The following is a 17,403-nucleotide window of genomic DNA, read 5'->3' on the forward strand; positions in this document are numbered from 1 at the left end:
GTGAATTCATGCTGCCTCCGGTTATAGATAGTTCACTATCCTTTCCTTGAACATCATCTCCATTAATTTTACCACCACCAAGGAGAGGCTAACCAGCTTGTATTTTCTGGCCACCTCTCTGCTACCCCTCTTGTGAAGTGGGAATACCGCTTCTCTTTTCAATCCCATGGCACCACCTTTATTTCCAGGAATTCTTCAGCCGACCTGCCAGCACATCTCTGAGCTCTCTCAGTATCCTGTGGTGTATCTTATATGCTCCCATGGCGTTCTCCACTTTCAGTTTGCGTAGCTTCTCCCCATTCATTCTCTTCTGTAAATGAAGTTTTGTCTACTCCAAGCCTTGGCAATCTGTTGCGCTGGAGGTGGACCTTGGCCTGGTGCAGGATTGGTATGGCTCTCTGAGTTAGCTGCCCAAATGGGTTTAGCCAATCCCTTTTTGGATATATATTTTTTTGCTTAAACAAACACACAGCAATTTAATGTAGCAATATTAATATCTAGGAAAATATACAGATAAGGCAACCACTAAACAAAAAACAGAAAAATATAACAAGCCCTCTAAAATAAGGATAAATTAATCTTATTCCTTAGCTCTCCCCAAGAATTTGTACTTATATCTGTCTTCTTGACGTTCAAAGGACTGAGGACTGATTGCCTCCTGCAATGCACTATGGGGCGGATTTTAAATGCCCTGCGGGCGTAAATCCGGCCAGATTTACGCGCACAGGGCCCTCGCGTGCCGGCGCGCCTATTTTGCATAGGCTGCCAGCGCGCAGAGCCCCGGGATGTGTGTAAGTCCTGGGGCTTCGTAAAAGGGGTGGGGAGGGGGCGTTCCCGAAATGACACGGCGTTTCGGGGGGCGTGATGTGACGTTTCGGGGGCGGGCCCGGGGGTGTGGCACCGGCCTGGGGGCATGGTCGAGGCCTCCAGACCAGCCCCCGGGTCGGGTGATGGCACGCCAGCAGCCCGCTGGCGCGCGCAGATTTACGTCTGCTTTCAGCAGGCGTAAATCTGCCAACAAAGGTAAGGGGGGGGGGGGGGGGGTTAGGTAGGGGAGGGGAGGGGAGGTGGGTGGTAAGCGAAGGAAAGTTCCCTCCGAGGCTGCTCCAATTTGTTCGTGGGCGCGTGCACGTCTGCGCAAAAGTACACGATCGTGCAAAAGTACACGATCGCGCACATTTTTAAAATCTACCCCTATGAGTCACCTGCCCAGAGCTGAATAGCCAGATCTCTTTTTTTGTTTGTTTTTTAAATTTGCTTAAGCAAACACTCAGGAATTTCATGCAGCAATATCAATATCTAGGAAATATAGAGATTATAAGGCAAGCACTACAGAAAATCAAAAAATTAGGCAAGAAGCCTTCTAAAATAAGGAGAAATTAAACTTTTTACGTATCTGTTCACAAGAATGTGTAGTTATGGCTGTCTCCTTGAAGTTCAAAGTAGACTGAGGACTGATTGCCCCCTGCAATGCACTATGAGTCACCTGCCTAGAGCTGAATAGCCACATCTCTTTTGTTTTTTATTTTTTTTATTTTGCTTAAACAAACACACAGCAAATGAATGCAGCAATATCATTATCTAGGAAAATATAGAGATTATATGGCTTGCACTACACAAAACCCCCCCAGAAAAATATAACTAAGAAGCCCTCTAAAATAAAATAAATTACCTCTCTCACCAAATCCTGCACTCCACTAAGAAGTAGATCTAAAATATCTTCTCTCTCATCACTTCCTGACCCAAATTCTCCCTAAAACAGTAATTTATTCATCCAGGAACTTTATCTCTCTAGCATGTCCTGATATTACATTTGCCCAGTCAGTATTGAGGTAATAATCACCAAAAAAGAAGTGGAAACCAAAAATTACATATAGTATAGCCTAGAAGGTGTCAGCAAACCTGACGTTGTGAAACTTATAAAGCAATCAACCGGTCTTCTAATCATCCACCTTCAAAAACCTTTAATGCAAAAAAATATTTTTTTTATATTTATAAATTTTCTTAAAATGTCCTGTTTTCAAAACAGTGTACGGTGAAAGATCCTATAATGCTTTTTATCCAACCAGCCCAACACGGCCATTGTTTCGCTGTATAACTTCTTCAGGGGCATGCAATCATTTTATATATAAAGAGTCATAGAGCTTCCACCATCTTGAAATGGACATAGCATCTCGATGCCTCTTCACCAGGGACAGGGTAAAGGGAACCGATCCTTATGGGTGATAGCATTTAGCCCACAGTAGTCGATACAAGGCCTTAATGACCCATCCTTCTTCTTGTGATTACCACATTCCCATCAAACTCATGCTGCTGTCACCATTCAGAAACAGGACACCGGTGTTCATGCAAATTGTAAGGAAACTGATCATACATTAGGAGGGTCAGAGAAGGCCTGGATTAAAACATCTACTTAAAGGGTAGTGGTACTCTTGAAATATATTCAGTGCTCAGATCTATGCATTTACTTAAATGAATGTAGTAATAATTTCTGATTTTCTTTCCTTCTTATCCCAGCAGTACAGGTCTCACTCTCTTTCCTGGGGAAAATGGAAGCCAAAAACCAAACTTACGTGACCGAGTTCATCTTGTTAGGATTTTCTGATCTTGCCAAGCTACAGGATTTACTCTTCATTGTGCTTTTAGTCATGTATATTCTAACTCTTATGGGAAATAGCAGCATCATAACCGTAATTAGGATTGATCCTCACCTTCATACACCCATGTACTGTTTTATCAGTAACTTATCATTTATAGATCTCTGTTATTCATCAGCGATCACCCCAAAGGCATTAATCACCTTCAAAGCGGAGAAAAAAAAATATCTCTCTGCTGGACTGTGCTATGCAGATGTTCATTTTTTTTACCTTGGCAGCTGCAGAGTGTTTCCTGCTGGCGGTGATGGCTTATGATCGTTATGTGGCGATATGTAACCCCTTGCTTTATTATGTTGTTATGACTAGGAAAGTTTGTCTCCAGCTAGTAACAAGTGTATACATAGTTAGCATGGGATATTCATTGATACAAACTGGTAACATCTTTTCTATGACCTTTTGTGGCTCCAATGTGATCAATCATTTCTATTGCGATGTCACTCCACTGTTACAGCTCTCTTGCTCAAATACATTTTCAATGAGATTGTGCTGAATACTTTTGCTGGCATTGTTGCAGCTCTAATTGTTACAACAATATTCATCTCTTACATTTATATTATTTCTGCTATCCTGAGAATCCGCTCCTCAGATGGCAGACGCAAGGCTTTTTCCACATGTGCTTCTCACTTTATCACTGTGACTTTATTTTTTGGGACTCTTATCTTCATTTATGTAATTCCAACTTCCCGCTACTCTGTTAACACAAACCGCGTGCTTTCTGTGATATACACAATGGTAATCCCTATGATAAATCCAATGATCTACAGCCTCAGAAACAATGATGTTAAAAAAGCACTTAAAAAAGTGTTGGAGAAAAAATGTTTTTGTTAAGCAAAGAATTCCAATCCTGATTATATTAAAGCAGAAGTGTTAACGCTAATCAGCGGATGCAATTCTATGCCCTTGAATAAAGTTTTAAAGTTGATTTTTTTCATATATGTATATAAAACAGAGTTACTCAGGGGTGAGTTTAGCTTATTGGGATGTTAGTTAGGATATTATATAATTTGTAATAAGGTTATACATGGATTATAAATGAACTCTGATAAAATATGCTTAGTTCATTTAAATGTACTTTGAAGGTGGTTCACAACATTATAAGTACAAACAAAAATATTAAAACACATAGGGGCGGATTTTCAGAGCCCTGCTCGCGTAAATCCGCCCAAACCGGGCGGATTTACGCGAGCAGGGCCCTGCGCGCCGGGAAGCCTATTTTACATAGGCCTACCGGCGCGCGCAGAGCCCCGGGACTCGCGTAAGTCCCGGGGTTTTCAGAGGGGGCGTGTCGGGGGGGTGCGTTCGGGGGCGGGCCCGAACCGTGCGGCGTTTTCGGGGCGTGTCGGGAGCGTTCCGGGGGCGTGGCTACGGCCCGGGGCGGCCCGGGGGCGTGGCCGCGCCCTCCAGACCCGCCCCCAGGTCGCGTCCCGGCGCGCAGGAGGCCCGCTGACGCGCGGGGATTTACGCCTCCCAGAGGGAGGCGTAAATCCCCCGACAAAGGTAAGGGGGGGGTTTAGACAGGGCCGGGCGGGTGGGTTAGGTAGGGGAAGGGAGGGGAAGGTGAGGGGAGGGCAAAGGAAAGTTCCCTCCGAGGCCGCTCCGATTTCAGAGCGGCCTTGGAGGGAACGGGGTAGGCTGCGCGGCTCGGCGCGCGCCGGCTATTCGAAATCGATAGCCTTGCGCGCGCTGATCCAGGATTTTAGCAGATACGCGCGGCTCCGCGCGTATCTACTAAAATCCAGCGTACTTTTGTTTGCGCCTGGAGCGCAAACAAAAGTAGGCTATTCGCGCTCGTTTTAAAATCCGCCCCATAAAGAACAAAAAACAATACAATCTATAAAATAACTGTAAATCAAAAAGACATTATGAGTAAATTTTAAAAAGCCAGTTTGTAATCCACGAAACGACATCGCCTCCTATCCCATGACTTTTTAGTTTTCGTAGAAGTATCTCATGAGGGACTTTGTCAAAGACCTTCTGAAAATCCAAATACAGTACATCTACCGGTTCACCTTTAGCCACATGTTTATTAACCCTTTCAAAAAAATGAAGCAGATTTGTTAGGCAAGACTTCCCTTGGGTAAATCCATGTTGACTGTATCCCATTAAATCATGTCTTTCTATATGCTCTATGATTTTGATCTTGAGAATAGTTTCCACTATTTTTCCCGGCACTGAAGTCAGGCTCACTGGTCTTTTGTTACCCGGATCTCCCCTGGAGCCTTTTTTAAATATTGGGGTTACATTGGCCACCCTCCAGTCTTCAGGTACAATGGATGATTTTAATGATAGGTTACAAATTTTAACTAATAGATCAGAAATTTCATTTTTGAGTTCCTTCAGAACACTAGGATGCATACCATCCGGTCCAGGTGATTTGCTACTCTTTAGTTTGTCAATCAGGCCTATAACATCTACCAGGTTCACAGTGATTTTGTTCAGTTCGTCCGAGTCATCACCCCTGAAAACCATCTCTGGAACTGGTATCTCCCCAACATCCTCATTAGTAAACACAGACACAAGAATTCATTTAGTCTTTCTGCAATGGCCTTATCTTCCGTAAGAGCCCCTTTAACCCCTCTGTCATCTAATGGTCCAACCGACTCCCTCACAGGTTTCTTGCTTTGGATATATTTTAAAAAGTTTTTATTATGAGTTTTTGCCTATATGGCCAACTTCATTTCAAATTCTCTCTTCGCCTGTCTTATCAATGTTTTACACTTAACTTGACAATGCTTATGTTTTATCCTATTTTCTTCAGATGGATCCTTCTTCCAATTTTGAAGGATGTTTTTTTGGCTAAAATAGCCTCTTTCACCTTACCTTTTAACCATGATGGTAATCGTTTTGCCTTCCTTCCACCTTTCTTAATGCATGGAATACATATGGACTGCGATCTAGGATTGTATTTTTAAACAATGTCCAAGCCTGTTGAACACTTTTAACCTTTGCAGCTGCACCTTTCAGTTTTTTTCTAACTATTTTCCTCATTTTATCAAAGTTTCCCTTTTTAAAATTTAGTGTTAGAGCTGCAGATTTACTTATTGTCCCCCTTCCAGTTATTAGTTTAAATTTGATCATGTTATGATCTCTGTTGCCAAGTGGCCCCACCACCATTACTTCTTTCACCAAATCTTGCGTTCCACTAAGAATTAAATCTAAAATAGCTCCCTCTCTTGTTGGTTCCTGAACCAATTGCTCAATGAAGCAATCATTTATTACATCCAGGAACTTTATGTCTCTAGCCAGTCCTTTATGTCTCTAGCAAGTCCTCAGTAAACCAGGCCCTTGGTTAGCTCTCTGCTATATAAAGTTTTAATGCTTTTCTGGTAGCCCACTCCAGAATGAGAAGTTATTGAAAAACAGGTAAGTTGGTGATATGACATTTTTCCAAAGAGTCTCCAATGAGATAAAGGAATTTCCACAGAAAAGTTGACCCATCATTTGAAGACCCCCAGATTGCCAAAGAAAGAAATTCTTCCTACTAAAGTGACGTGGAAGATGAGGATTAAAAAAGGAGAGACTGAACATGGAAAAGAGAGCTTCATTAAGACAGACATCTTATTCCTTACTGTAAAAACTGAATCAATGAGATGATGAGAAGAAGGAAGACAATTTCTTAAGTTAGGAGAAGCCTAAAGAGGAATTGCAAGATTTTTGTCTATGACTTAACTCCCTTAAATCCAATACTTATCAGGAAAGTTATTTTATCAGTATACTCTTCAGCATGGTTACCCAATAATAAGCTCTAAAATCAGGGAGTCCCATATCACCTTCACCTTTTTAAGCCCAGCTAGAACCTGAAATCACACACTAGGCTTTCTACCCTGCCAAAAAAAAATAAAGACTGAGATCAGTTTGTGGAGCTTCTTGAAAAACTAGGCTCAGACTTGAATAAGCAGCTTATGAAATTAAAATATTAAAAACCTTATGTGCTTTTACCTCATCTGGAAAATTTAACCTCAGTAACTGTTGTCTTCAAATAGATGACAAAGGTGAAGTAATTGAAGAGATCACCCAAAACATGATGTCAATTGCTCATGTACCTGTGCAAACCTGGAAAGGCCTTGATGTCAGTGATCCATTTGGATCTCTTGGATCATGGTTCTCTAGCTTAGGTTCAGGATTCAAAATTCTAATTGGCTCCATGTATACGATTGCCTTACTGGGACTTGTTGTTTGCCTCTGCTTGTCATGCCTTTGTATCTGTTTACGGAGATGCCGTGACCAAGTATCTGAAATGTTGACATCTCAGACCAAAGCATAGATCATGTTAAACCAAGCTGAAATCTTGAACCTGATGCTCCAGGATTCCAATGACATCAACACATCATTCCCCACCACCAATAAGAGCTATCTGTGAAAAATGAGCACATTGGTACTAGGATGGGTAAGTCTCTAGCCACCAAGGAATAGCCTTGGTCAGGCGGAACAACCTAAGACAGGCGATGTGCAACGCAGATAGGTATGAAGGGTTCCTAGGAGAAACCCTTCAAAGGGGGGAATGTATGAACATGGCCAGTACAAGTAACACCAGTGCTGTGAAAATGAAACTTAAACAGACTGATTTCCTGGAAACTACAGCAAGTACAGCTGTCCCTAGCAACGAGGCACGTATACACATGCAAGATTTATTAATTGGACAAGGGATAAGGGGTGGATACATGCAGACACCTGTTGATTGGCTAAAGGTAACCCTTTATAACGCTTTGCACTAGCAGTGTAGGGCTGAGTAGGTTTCGGGCTTGCATCCTTTGCTTGTAATGTCTGCTGCTCCTGAAGAAACCATGCCTTTCTTCATAATAATAAACTTCTCGCTGTTTTGACTTTTAAGGCTGGTTTATTGGTCTTCATAGCCAGGGTTTAAAACACCTCCTATAGAGATATAAATAGATGCACACAGTAATCCCTCCCCAGAGGCTTTCTCTCTCTCCCCCCCCTCCAAAATTTATTGCAGATTGCGTTATGGCCCTTTCAGCATATCGCACAGCTTAACGCCAGGAAAAAAGGTGCATTTATTTCTGGTGTTATGCTATCAAATGGTGCGATAATATCCCTCATTTAACTAAAACCCGCCCAAACTCTTCCCAAAAATTTGCATTCACATCATGTGTTACAGTTTTTTTCCCCATGCGTTATGGAATTAATGCACTCGTTAACACATTATTGTGTGTGTTAAGGCCATAACACATTTTGATGAATGACCCTGCAAGTGTGGCAACATGAGTGATCCTTGGGTTAACCAGAGAAAAGATTCAGGCTGGACTCTGGCAAATCTAGAATAAACTTCTTTATTTAATGACAAGCAACAAAAAAAAAGCTACTCTGTTATTCTTCATAGTTCACCCAACAAAATCAGAAATATAGTTTACAATTTAGCAGTGTTTTCCTTCTCTATGCATCCTTGTCTGCCCAGGCCCTCCCTCTTTCTTCCTGGGCCTGCCTAGTTATACTTCTTTATGTTTCCACCCCAGACCAGGATTCCCTGCTGTATTGGACTTAAGGTGGACTGGACCAGATCCAGTTCTTTAAGATGTTGAGTTTTCTCCTATATACTCCTTCACAGTATGTTTATGAAATAAAAAGTTATTTAAAAGAAAATAATCTACACTAGAGAGTACAATATCTGTGTAAAAATACCTGGAGACCAAAAAGTAATTTGAGAAATATACGTGTTGAATTAAGGTTATATGGCCTTGAAATTTCACTTTATTTCATCTTACCTTCCATTTTCTGTGTGTGATCTAGATTTTCATCGTCTTTGTGTTTCTAATGACAATTAGGTGTTCAGGCATTTCCCATCAAATAGATGACTTTAATAGAAATGCTGAAAAAAATTTAAAGTTTAATTGGCTTTATAATTGCTCATCTTTTCAAAGCAGACCTGTATGGATAAAATGAAATGATTGGAAACCTTTTCACAGGAAGTTCACTTGGAAAGAAGAACATTCTTTTGATATATTCTAAAATAAGCTTCCTCTTAGGGAGAATAATTTAGCCAAATTCATGCCTTCTTAGGAGTGAATTTTCAAAATATTTTGCATGAAAAATGTGCATATACTGGAGAGAACAGAAGAAGATGTCTTCTCTACAACCTCATAAAGGTCTGTGGCATCTTGTAAGTCTTCTGCATCTTCCAAATTCTAAACAATACTCAAGACTTGCCTCTTGCAAAGGAGGACATGGGAGAGGAGGACTGGAAGGAGATAGAATACCAGACTATATGAAAGAAACACTCTGATAAAAACAAAGTTTATTAGTAAATGTGCATTTATTGACACATGAAGGGAGATGTATGTGCATTGGACATTCATTATATTTTTCTGGGCAATCTTCTCATTTATTTATTTTTTTTGTGGGGGGGGAGGATGGGGACTCTTATCTTTGACTGTGGCCTAGACTTGCGTGTGTATGAAGGGGTGCACAATCACTGCTGAGTGTGACCTTGAAGGCTACATATATCGAAGGCAGAGGGAAGGTGAGTGAGACATAGGAGTGCACAGGAGTGAGAGAGGCTTCTGAGAGCTTTGGTTTGGGAAGATCCCAGAGGAAGATGGACTGAGAGTTCTGGTGTGGAGGATGATGACATAATATGGTTAATACAGACAACTGTGTGTCAACAAGAGTAAGAGGCTTCCTGGAGGTGGCGAAGCCATAGAGGGAGGATGCATCCTTGGAGGTGTCGGACATACAGGAGATTGTCCAGACTTACTGTTGGTCCAACTGTTGAGGGAGCTTAAAACCATGACAGTGGTGTATCTGCAGGAAGGAAGAGGCTGTATCCAAGGGACCCGTGGCTGCCAGAGAGTATCTATGATGGCTATGGCTGCCATTAAAGCATGCTATGAAGCGTCTCCCACAAATGCATTGCTAATGTCATTTAGGGATGTGCATTTGTTTGAAATGAAATGGTAAAAAGAAACCAATGAGACCACTTTTGTTTCATTCATGGACCCCCAAAAAGAATGCAGGGTTCCCATGAATTTAAACAAAAAAATGTGGTTCATTTTTTTATAATTTCCAATCAAGTCTTTGTCACAATAAAAAGTGCTATCATGAGAAATCTGCAGGGATTAACTGGTAACTATAGCAACCAGCAATTGCCTGTGTCAGGTAGCAGCCAGAAGGGAGTCAAGGCAGGGGAAATAGGCAGGTAGTAGGCAGGATGGGGGACCAATCTTTGTAGCAGGTTTTAAACTTGCCAGTAACTGCCATCTGAATCGACTGACTCTTCTTGTCCTCCCACTGAAATGACTGAGATGTGAAAACACACCTCATTCTCTCTGTTGGACTTCAGAGGAAAAGCTTGTGTTTTAAAAAGATATCTTAGAATTAAAGAATTAGAATTAGTAAAGGGTTTTTCTAATCTTCACTGCTGCAGTCACAGTGCTGTTACTGTGACAGAGAGACAGTCATTATTTCTCTCTGTTCAATGGTGTAAGATAGGACTGGAGATACAGAAGCAGTGCCAATGAAAACTGATTTTCTTGTCTCTCTCTGTGTGCCTTCTCAGTTTATTCCCTTTCTATAAGTTTTGATTTCTGTGTGCTGGGAAACATTTTTATATACATATATGAAAAAAATGAATTTTAAAACATTATTCAAGGGCAGAATATTGTATCTGCTGATTATAGTTATCACTTCTAATTTAATATAATCATGACAGAAATGTTTTACTTAACAAGAACACTTTTTCTCCAGGACTTTTTTAAGCGCTATTTTAACATCATTGTTTCTGAGGCTGTAGATCATGGATTTACCATAGGGATTACCATTGTGTATATCAGAGAAAGCACACGGTTTGTGTTCTCAGAGTAATAGGAAGTTGGGATTACATAAATGAAGATAAGAGTCCCAAAAAATAATGTTACTGTGATAAGATGAGAAGCACATGTGGAGAAAGCCTTGTGTCTGCCCTCTGAAGAGCGGATTCTCAGGATAGCAGAAATAATATAAATGTAAGAGACACATATTGCTGTAACGGTTACAGCTCCAACAATGCCACCAACAGTATTCAGCACCACCTGATTGAAAAAGGTATCTGAGCAGGAGAGCTTTAACAGTGGAGTAATATCACAATAGAAATGATTGATCATGTTTGAGCCGCAGAAGGTCAAAGAGAAGACATTACCAGTTTGTATAGAAGAATATATCATGCTAAGAATGTATGCACTTATTACTAGCTGTATGCAAACTCTCTTAGTCATCACAACAGGATAAAGTAAGGGGTTACATATCGCCACATAACGATCATAAGCCATCACTGCCAGCAGAAAACACTCTGTAGTTGCCAAGGTAACGAAACTGAACATCTGCATAGCACAGTCCAGCAAGGAGATGGTTTTTTTTTCCACTTTGATGTTGACTAATGTCTTTGGGGTGATAGCTGAGGAATAACAGAGATCTACAAATGATAAGTTTCTGATAAAATAGTACATGGGAGTGTGAAGATGAGGATCAATCCTAATTATGGTTATGATGCTGATATTTCCCAGCAGAGTTAGAATATACATGACTAAAAGCACAATGAAGAGTAAATCCTGTAGCTTGGCAAGTTCAGAAAATCCTAAAAGGATGAATTCAGTCACATAAGTTTCATTTTTGTCTTCCATTTTCCCCAATAAAGAGATCGAGCCTATACTGCTGGGATAAGAGAGAAAGAAAAATCAGAAATGAATCCCACATTCATTAAAGAAAATCCATGGATCCAAGGCCTGAATACTTTTTAAGAATGCTGCAAATCCCTTTAACTAGAAATTTAAATTGTTATTTATTTCTTTAATAGTTTTTTTTTCTTCAAAATAATTTTTATTGTATTTTAATAAATACAAAAATATAGGACAACTTACAAAAATCAAAAACACATAAAAAACCATAATATCAAACAAATATCCCAATATATAAATCATAGTATCAATCAAATATCCTCAATCACACAACTTTCATACATTATCTTTCACCCATTTAAGACCACACCACATTCAACACAACATTCATACATTTCTTTCCACCCATTACAGAAACCCTATTTAAGACCAGTTATGTTTATAACCAGAATCAATCAAACCAGCTTGTAAATCTTTAGGGAGTATGTGTAATAGGCTTGCCAACAAGCACAATACAATTTATCAGGTTTACGTGTACCGCTAAGGAAGTCCATAAATTCCATTTGTAAAAGTAATATCATTCTATTTGTCCACGCTGCTAGGGTAGGTATAGCCATTGGATCAGTCCAACCCGCCAATATGGTACTACATGCTAGCATAATAGCCATGTGCTCAAATTTCCATTTTGAAATGTTGCCTGTGAGTCTGATAAGTGAGAGCTATCTAATAATATTTGCCAGTAACAGGTATAAGCACATCTGTACATTTGGCAATCATATGAAAAACAGAATCCCAAAAGGTAGTTAATTTTGGACAAGTAAACAAACGATGATATAATGTACCAACCATTGTTCCACACTTACTACAAAGAAGTAGAAGTCAACTTCATTTTATTTCTTCGTATATCATCGTAATAAAAACAGTGAAGTATTTTAAATTGGACTTCCCGTAATCCTAAATCAGGTAGAGATATGTACAATGTCTAAAGCAATATTTCAAATAAGATGGTGTATGTATTTGTATTCCTATCATATTAGACCAATGAGATGCCAAGGAACCAAACAGGTAACATTAACGAATTTCTTCACTAGTTTTCCCCAACCTGTGATTGAGTTTGTCGTACATGCTGTATCAATTATATTTATAGCAAAATTTAATTCAGCAGCTAACTTTTCAGAGCCCCATGAGAAAGACTGTAAATAATGACGAACTTGTAGGTAAGCAAAAAATTGTTTTGTTGGAAGCTGATATGTACGTGCCAATGTATCATAGTCATAAGATATGAGAATCAGCATCAAATAGATGAATTGGAAACATTAATCCACGATTTGCCCATGATAAATAAATACATTTATTCTCAATCCCAGGAAGAAAATTAACATTACCAAGAAAGGGATTTAAAAGAGAAGCTTCACCTGATAGATGTGCACGACGTCGCACCCATCTCCAAGCGCGTACACATGGAGCCAATAATATTCTGGAAATGATACAGTGCATCTATAGCCTGGACGTAATTGAATAATACTAAGGGGAGAACTTGGGCGAGACATACAATCCAACATTCCTTGCTCAATAATGATAAATTCCCGTAATCCATTCACTAATAAAACGCAATTGGCAAGCTACATTATATAATCGAAAATCTGGCATATTTAATCCGCCCTGTTCTTTAGGACCTACCAAAATATTATAAGCCATACGGGCTCGACCACCTTTCCAAAGAAAATTGTGAATAATAGATCGCAATCGTTGAAGATCTTTAACTCTCAACCAACAAGGTAATATATGGAGAAGATATAAAAGTTTAGGAACAATCACCATCTTAATCAATGCACAACGACCAAATAAAGAGATGGAAGAGATATCCAAACCTTCAACTGCTCCTCTAAGCGTGTTATGCAGGGAGGAATATTTAAATCATAATTTATCTAGCTGTCTAGGAATAAAAGCTCCTAAATACCTCAATTTTTAAGGAGCCCACTGAAAAGGAATAGTACCATGCCAAGTAGTAGATAAATTATCATTAAGAGCCAAAGCTTCAGATTTAGCAAAATTTATTTTTAAACCTGCTACTAAATGAAATTGTTCAAATAAGTTAATAATAACAGGAACACTTTTGCGTGGATTTCCTACAAAAAGTAAGATGTCATCAGCAAACAGAGCTGATTTTAATGGATGACCATTTAAACTAATTCCAACAAATTATCCACAGCTTTCACATTGTTCAGTGAGAGTATACCATTAAGAGAAATAGTCAGTTAATATGTAACAAGAAATACAACAAAAACCAAAATATAATCAATCCTTACACTTATTTACCTAATATACGATCAGTTTCATTACAATTTGCATGAGCATCAATGTCCCTTTTCTTACTAGTGACAATGCATGAGTATTTCAGGGTTGTGTCCCTCACAGGGAATAATTTTTACAACTGACCACATAAACGAGATGGGAAATATAACCCAAATTTTAAAAGTCCGGCATGCGCAAAAACCGGGGGATAAGCACATGGGCTGGCCGTGTGTGTGCCGAGCGCATTTTAAAAATGGCCCAGCCAGACGTGTATCCCTGTATGCACGGTAGTGCCGGGCTCCTTGAAAGGGGCAGGTTGGGTGGCAGGGTCGGGGTGGGTGGGGGGAAGGGCAGGGCAGGGGTCAATGGGAGCGGCCATTAGGCCCTGTCCCAGGGAAGTTCATACCAGCAGCCGGCAGGTGCGTGGAACATACTTCATCTATTCAGATGAAGTAAGCTCCAAAATTTTAAAAAAAGGTAGTTAAGGGGTTCTAGGGGTTGGGGAGGATAGGGGAAAAGGGAGGAAAAGGGAGGAAAAGTCGGTCGGGAGACAGTAATGTTCCCTCCCAGTCCACTCCTTAATTGGAGTGGACTGGGAGGGAACTGGTGTGGGCCCTATCGTGTCGCTGCACATATTTTTTAAATCCCCCCCCCCCCCCCCGTGCACGTGAGACACCATCCACCCACACATGCGCTCATCGATTTAAAAATTGAGCAATGTTGAATCTGTGGTCCCTTGGGCTGGCTAGAGGATGAAGTAGACTCGCTGAGGTAAGGCTCATAGCCAGGAGGCGGATCAGGGCCAGGAGACCACACAGGACTTAGGCGGAGTCTCCCGGTGAAGAGGAGTCTGAAGAGCTGTCTGAGTCGAGGCAGGCATTGGTGAAGAGGATCCAGCAGAAGTCCAGAAGTCATGGCTGGCAGCAGTGATGCAAAATGAGGAGACGGACCAGCGGTCAGGGCAGGCGGCAGACAGCAGAAACCGGAGACGGACCAGGAGACGAGACGGACAGCGAAGCAGGAATACCAGAGGATGTACCGAAGTCAGGAACCAGGAAGATGAGCCAAGGGGAGAGCAGGAGCAGGCGAGGACGGAACTGGAATCAGGAACAAGCTGGAATGGAGCAGGAATCGAACAAACTGGAATCAGGAACAAGCTGGAATGCAGCAGGAATCAGGAACAAACTGGAATCAGGAACAAGCTGGAATGGAGCAGGAATCAGGAACAAACTGGAATCAGGAACAAGCTGGAATGGAGCAGGAATCAGGAACAAACTGGAATCAGGAACAAGCTGGAATGGAGCAGGAATCAGGAACAAACTGGAATCAGGAACAAGCTGGAATGCAGCAGGAATCAGGAACAAACTGGAATCAGGAACAAGCAACTCACTTCTCAGCAGAGACGACCCGTTGCAAGGCAAAGAATGGAACTCACAGCTGGCTTTAAATAGCTGAAGGCGTCAGACGTCATTCCCCAGGGTGGAGCTAAGTTTCCCTCTCTGGTCCCTTTAAATTCCAGGCCCCTGCATGCGCGTGCCTAAGGGGCAGGGCCAGCAGCAGAGAGTCGACGGCGTCTTCCTCATGGAGGGAGCACCGCGGGAAGGCCCCGAGAAGGCCCAAATGGGCACTGAGGATGCCACGCTCAGTCGGAGCAGCCCCGAAGTAGGGAGAGGGACCGGCCATGGACCTCCGCGGACAGGAACCGCAACAAGCACTCCATGTGCGCGCAGGAATCGTATTTTATAACATGTGTGTGCTGACATGTGCATGTTATAAAATCACTGCATTCATGTGCACACACCGGGAACCATGTGCACAAGGATGCACACAGGTGTTTTTGAAAAGCTACCCCTAAATGCATACATTTTTCCAATTTTTAAAGGAAAGGTTTGTGAATCATGTTCGCATCACATGTACTTTCCTATTTGTAAAGTATCCCATAAAAACTAAACACAGACATGATTATACCTGATAAATATGTCATTATGCTTGCTGAATTGTGAGCAGAAATATTTTGGGAAATTTTAAGCAAATACTTATGAAAATGCAAAAGTTTATAACAAAGACCACTGACCATTTCAATAGCCACACTCTACACTAGCTCCATCCTTTTTATATCCTTTGAAGGTGTAGTCTCCCGATTTGAATGCAATATTCTTTCAGCAGGAACCTATAGCATTGCCTTTTTATATAGTGTGTATTCTGTATGATATTTTGTTCATTCTCTTATAATATGTCACAATATTACAATTTTAAGATAAACAAAATATATTTTGCTCGAAATCCTTTTCAACAAGGGTCACTACTATTTTAATTGTTCCCTGCAATCAGAGGATTTATAGGATATGCTCTGAGGTTTTAGAGTCTATTATGGTCCGCTGCATAGAAGTTAAGTGGCAGACAATTGCACTAGAGAAGAAACAGAGGAGGTAGAGAGTCAGAGGTACCAAGTGACAGGGTGAGGGGTTAATGAGGAAAGGCTCAGATGGATAAGAAGAGGAAACTGTTTAATCTTTGCATGTACAGTCAGCCCAGGAAGGAGGGGAAAAAAGGGAGACCATATAAAGCTAAAAAGAAAGATAATGAATTCATTAAAAAGCCAAGAAGTGACTTCACCAATAGGGGACATTGTAACCAAGATGCAAGTGACCTTTCGGAATTTGCTGTTAAGAAGTTGTCAATAACTCAATAAATACAAATAGTTTTGCCTGAATTTAAAAGAAAGAAATAGGAAAACTAGGAAGTCAATATTCACTTGCAGGCTGTCTGGGAAAGTTATCCAGATACATTTACCAGGGTAACATAAACCAGAGCTGCTGAATACACCCAGGCAAACCCCAAAAGTGACTTGCAGGCCATGGGTACAAAGGACATCCTGCGCCAGGAAGCTCCCGGCATTCTCCAAAAATTGCTAAGGACCTGATTTACGAAACTAAGCTTTTCTGCTATTCTGTGTTTATGGGGGAAAAGGTAATAAATCAGGCAAAAAGTCTTATTTATCATGAGAGAGGGAGAGAGAAGAGAGAAGTAGTTATTTCCTGCATTAGATGGCCCTCATTTTAATTAATCCTGCCCATTCAAAGTAACATTTATTATCACATGACCGTAATGCATTTTGATGAACCACCCTATAGGTTCTTGCCGTGAAATGCCTCTGATTTATATGATAATCTTTATTCAATAGAAGACATAACTGGATACATCAGACGTTCTTTACAGCAGGATTTTGAAATCCAAACTTAGCCAAACAATCTCAGTTTATATGACTAAAAGTTTCAGCAATTTTAGAATGTGTAGCTTGACGGAGGGATCAGAGTCATTCACAGGGCTGTTTCTCAGGGGTACCTGCTGACACTCAGTGCCTGCACCTTTTCCTCCACCTGCTTGATTTGCCCTGTGCTCTCTCAAAATAAACTCAACCTATTCATCCTGCATACGAGCACCAGAAGGAATGCACTGGTCATACATGAAACCAAGTTCAGGAAGGGGGGAGAGGGACTTTAATACTCTAGTAAAATCCTGAAATCCTTTATTTATTCACAGTCAAGGTTACATCCCAGACAGTGGCACTGCAGCACCCTGACCCATATCCTGGTCACTTTCATCAGCAATGCAATCCTTACCTGTGCTAGGAGGAACTGGAGCTTTCTTTCCTCTGATGGTTCTGTGATAAAGCTAATAGTGCAAGCAAATATAAATATTTGCTGTGTGTTTTGTGACCCGAGGGACCCCTGGATCCCTGAAGTATTCCAAGGAGAAAAAGTTTTGAATCAGCAAAGAATAAATTGAAACATTCAAGTAATTCCTGTGGAATATTATAATTGTGCACTGTGGTATTTGTTTAGGGA

The 17,403-nt window shown here is 40.8% G+C and overlaps 1 protein-coding gene and 1 pseudogene across 1 annotated transcript; one reads left to right on the top strand and one right to left on the bottom strand.

The window, feature by feature from the left end:
- The first annotated feature begins 2,549 nt into the window (after positions 1-2,549).
- LOC115075268 lies at positions 2,550-3,485 on the top strand (annotated as a pseudogene).
- A 6,917-nt stretch (positions 3,486-10,402) lies between these two features.
- On the bottom strand, positions 10,403-11,266 carry LOC115074716 (olfactory receptor 1020-like). Its single transcript, XM_029574475.1, has one exon. The coding sequence runs from the start codon at positions 11,264-11,266 to the stop codon at positions 10,403-10,405; it is 864 nt and encodes a 287-aa protein (XP_029430335.1).
- Positions 11,267-17,403: the final 6,137 nt, after the last annotated feature.

The sequence above is a fragment of the Rhinatrema bivittatum genome, chromosome 13 (genome assembly GCF_901001135.1).
Source record: "Rhinatrema bivittatum chromosome 13, aRhiBiv1.1, whole genome shotgun sequence".
Taxonomy (NCBI): Eukaryota; Metazoa; Chordata; class Amphibia; order Gymnophiona; family Rhinatrematidae; genus Rhinatrema; species Rhinatrema bivittatum.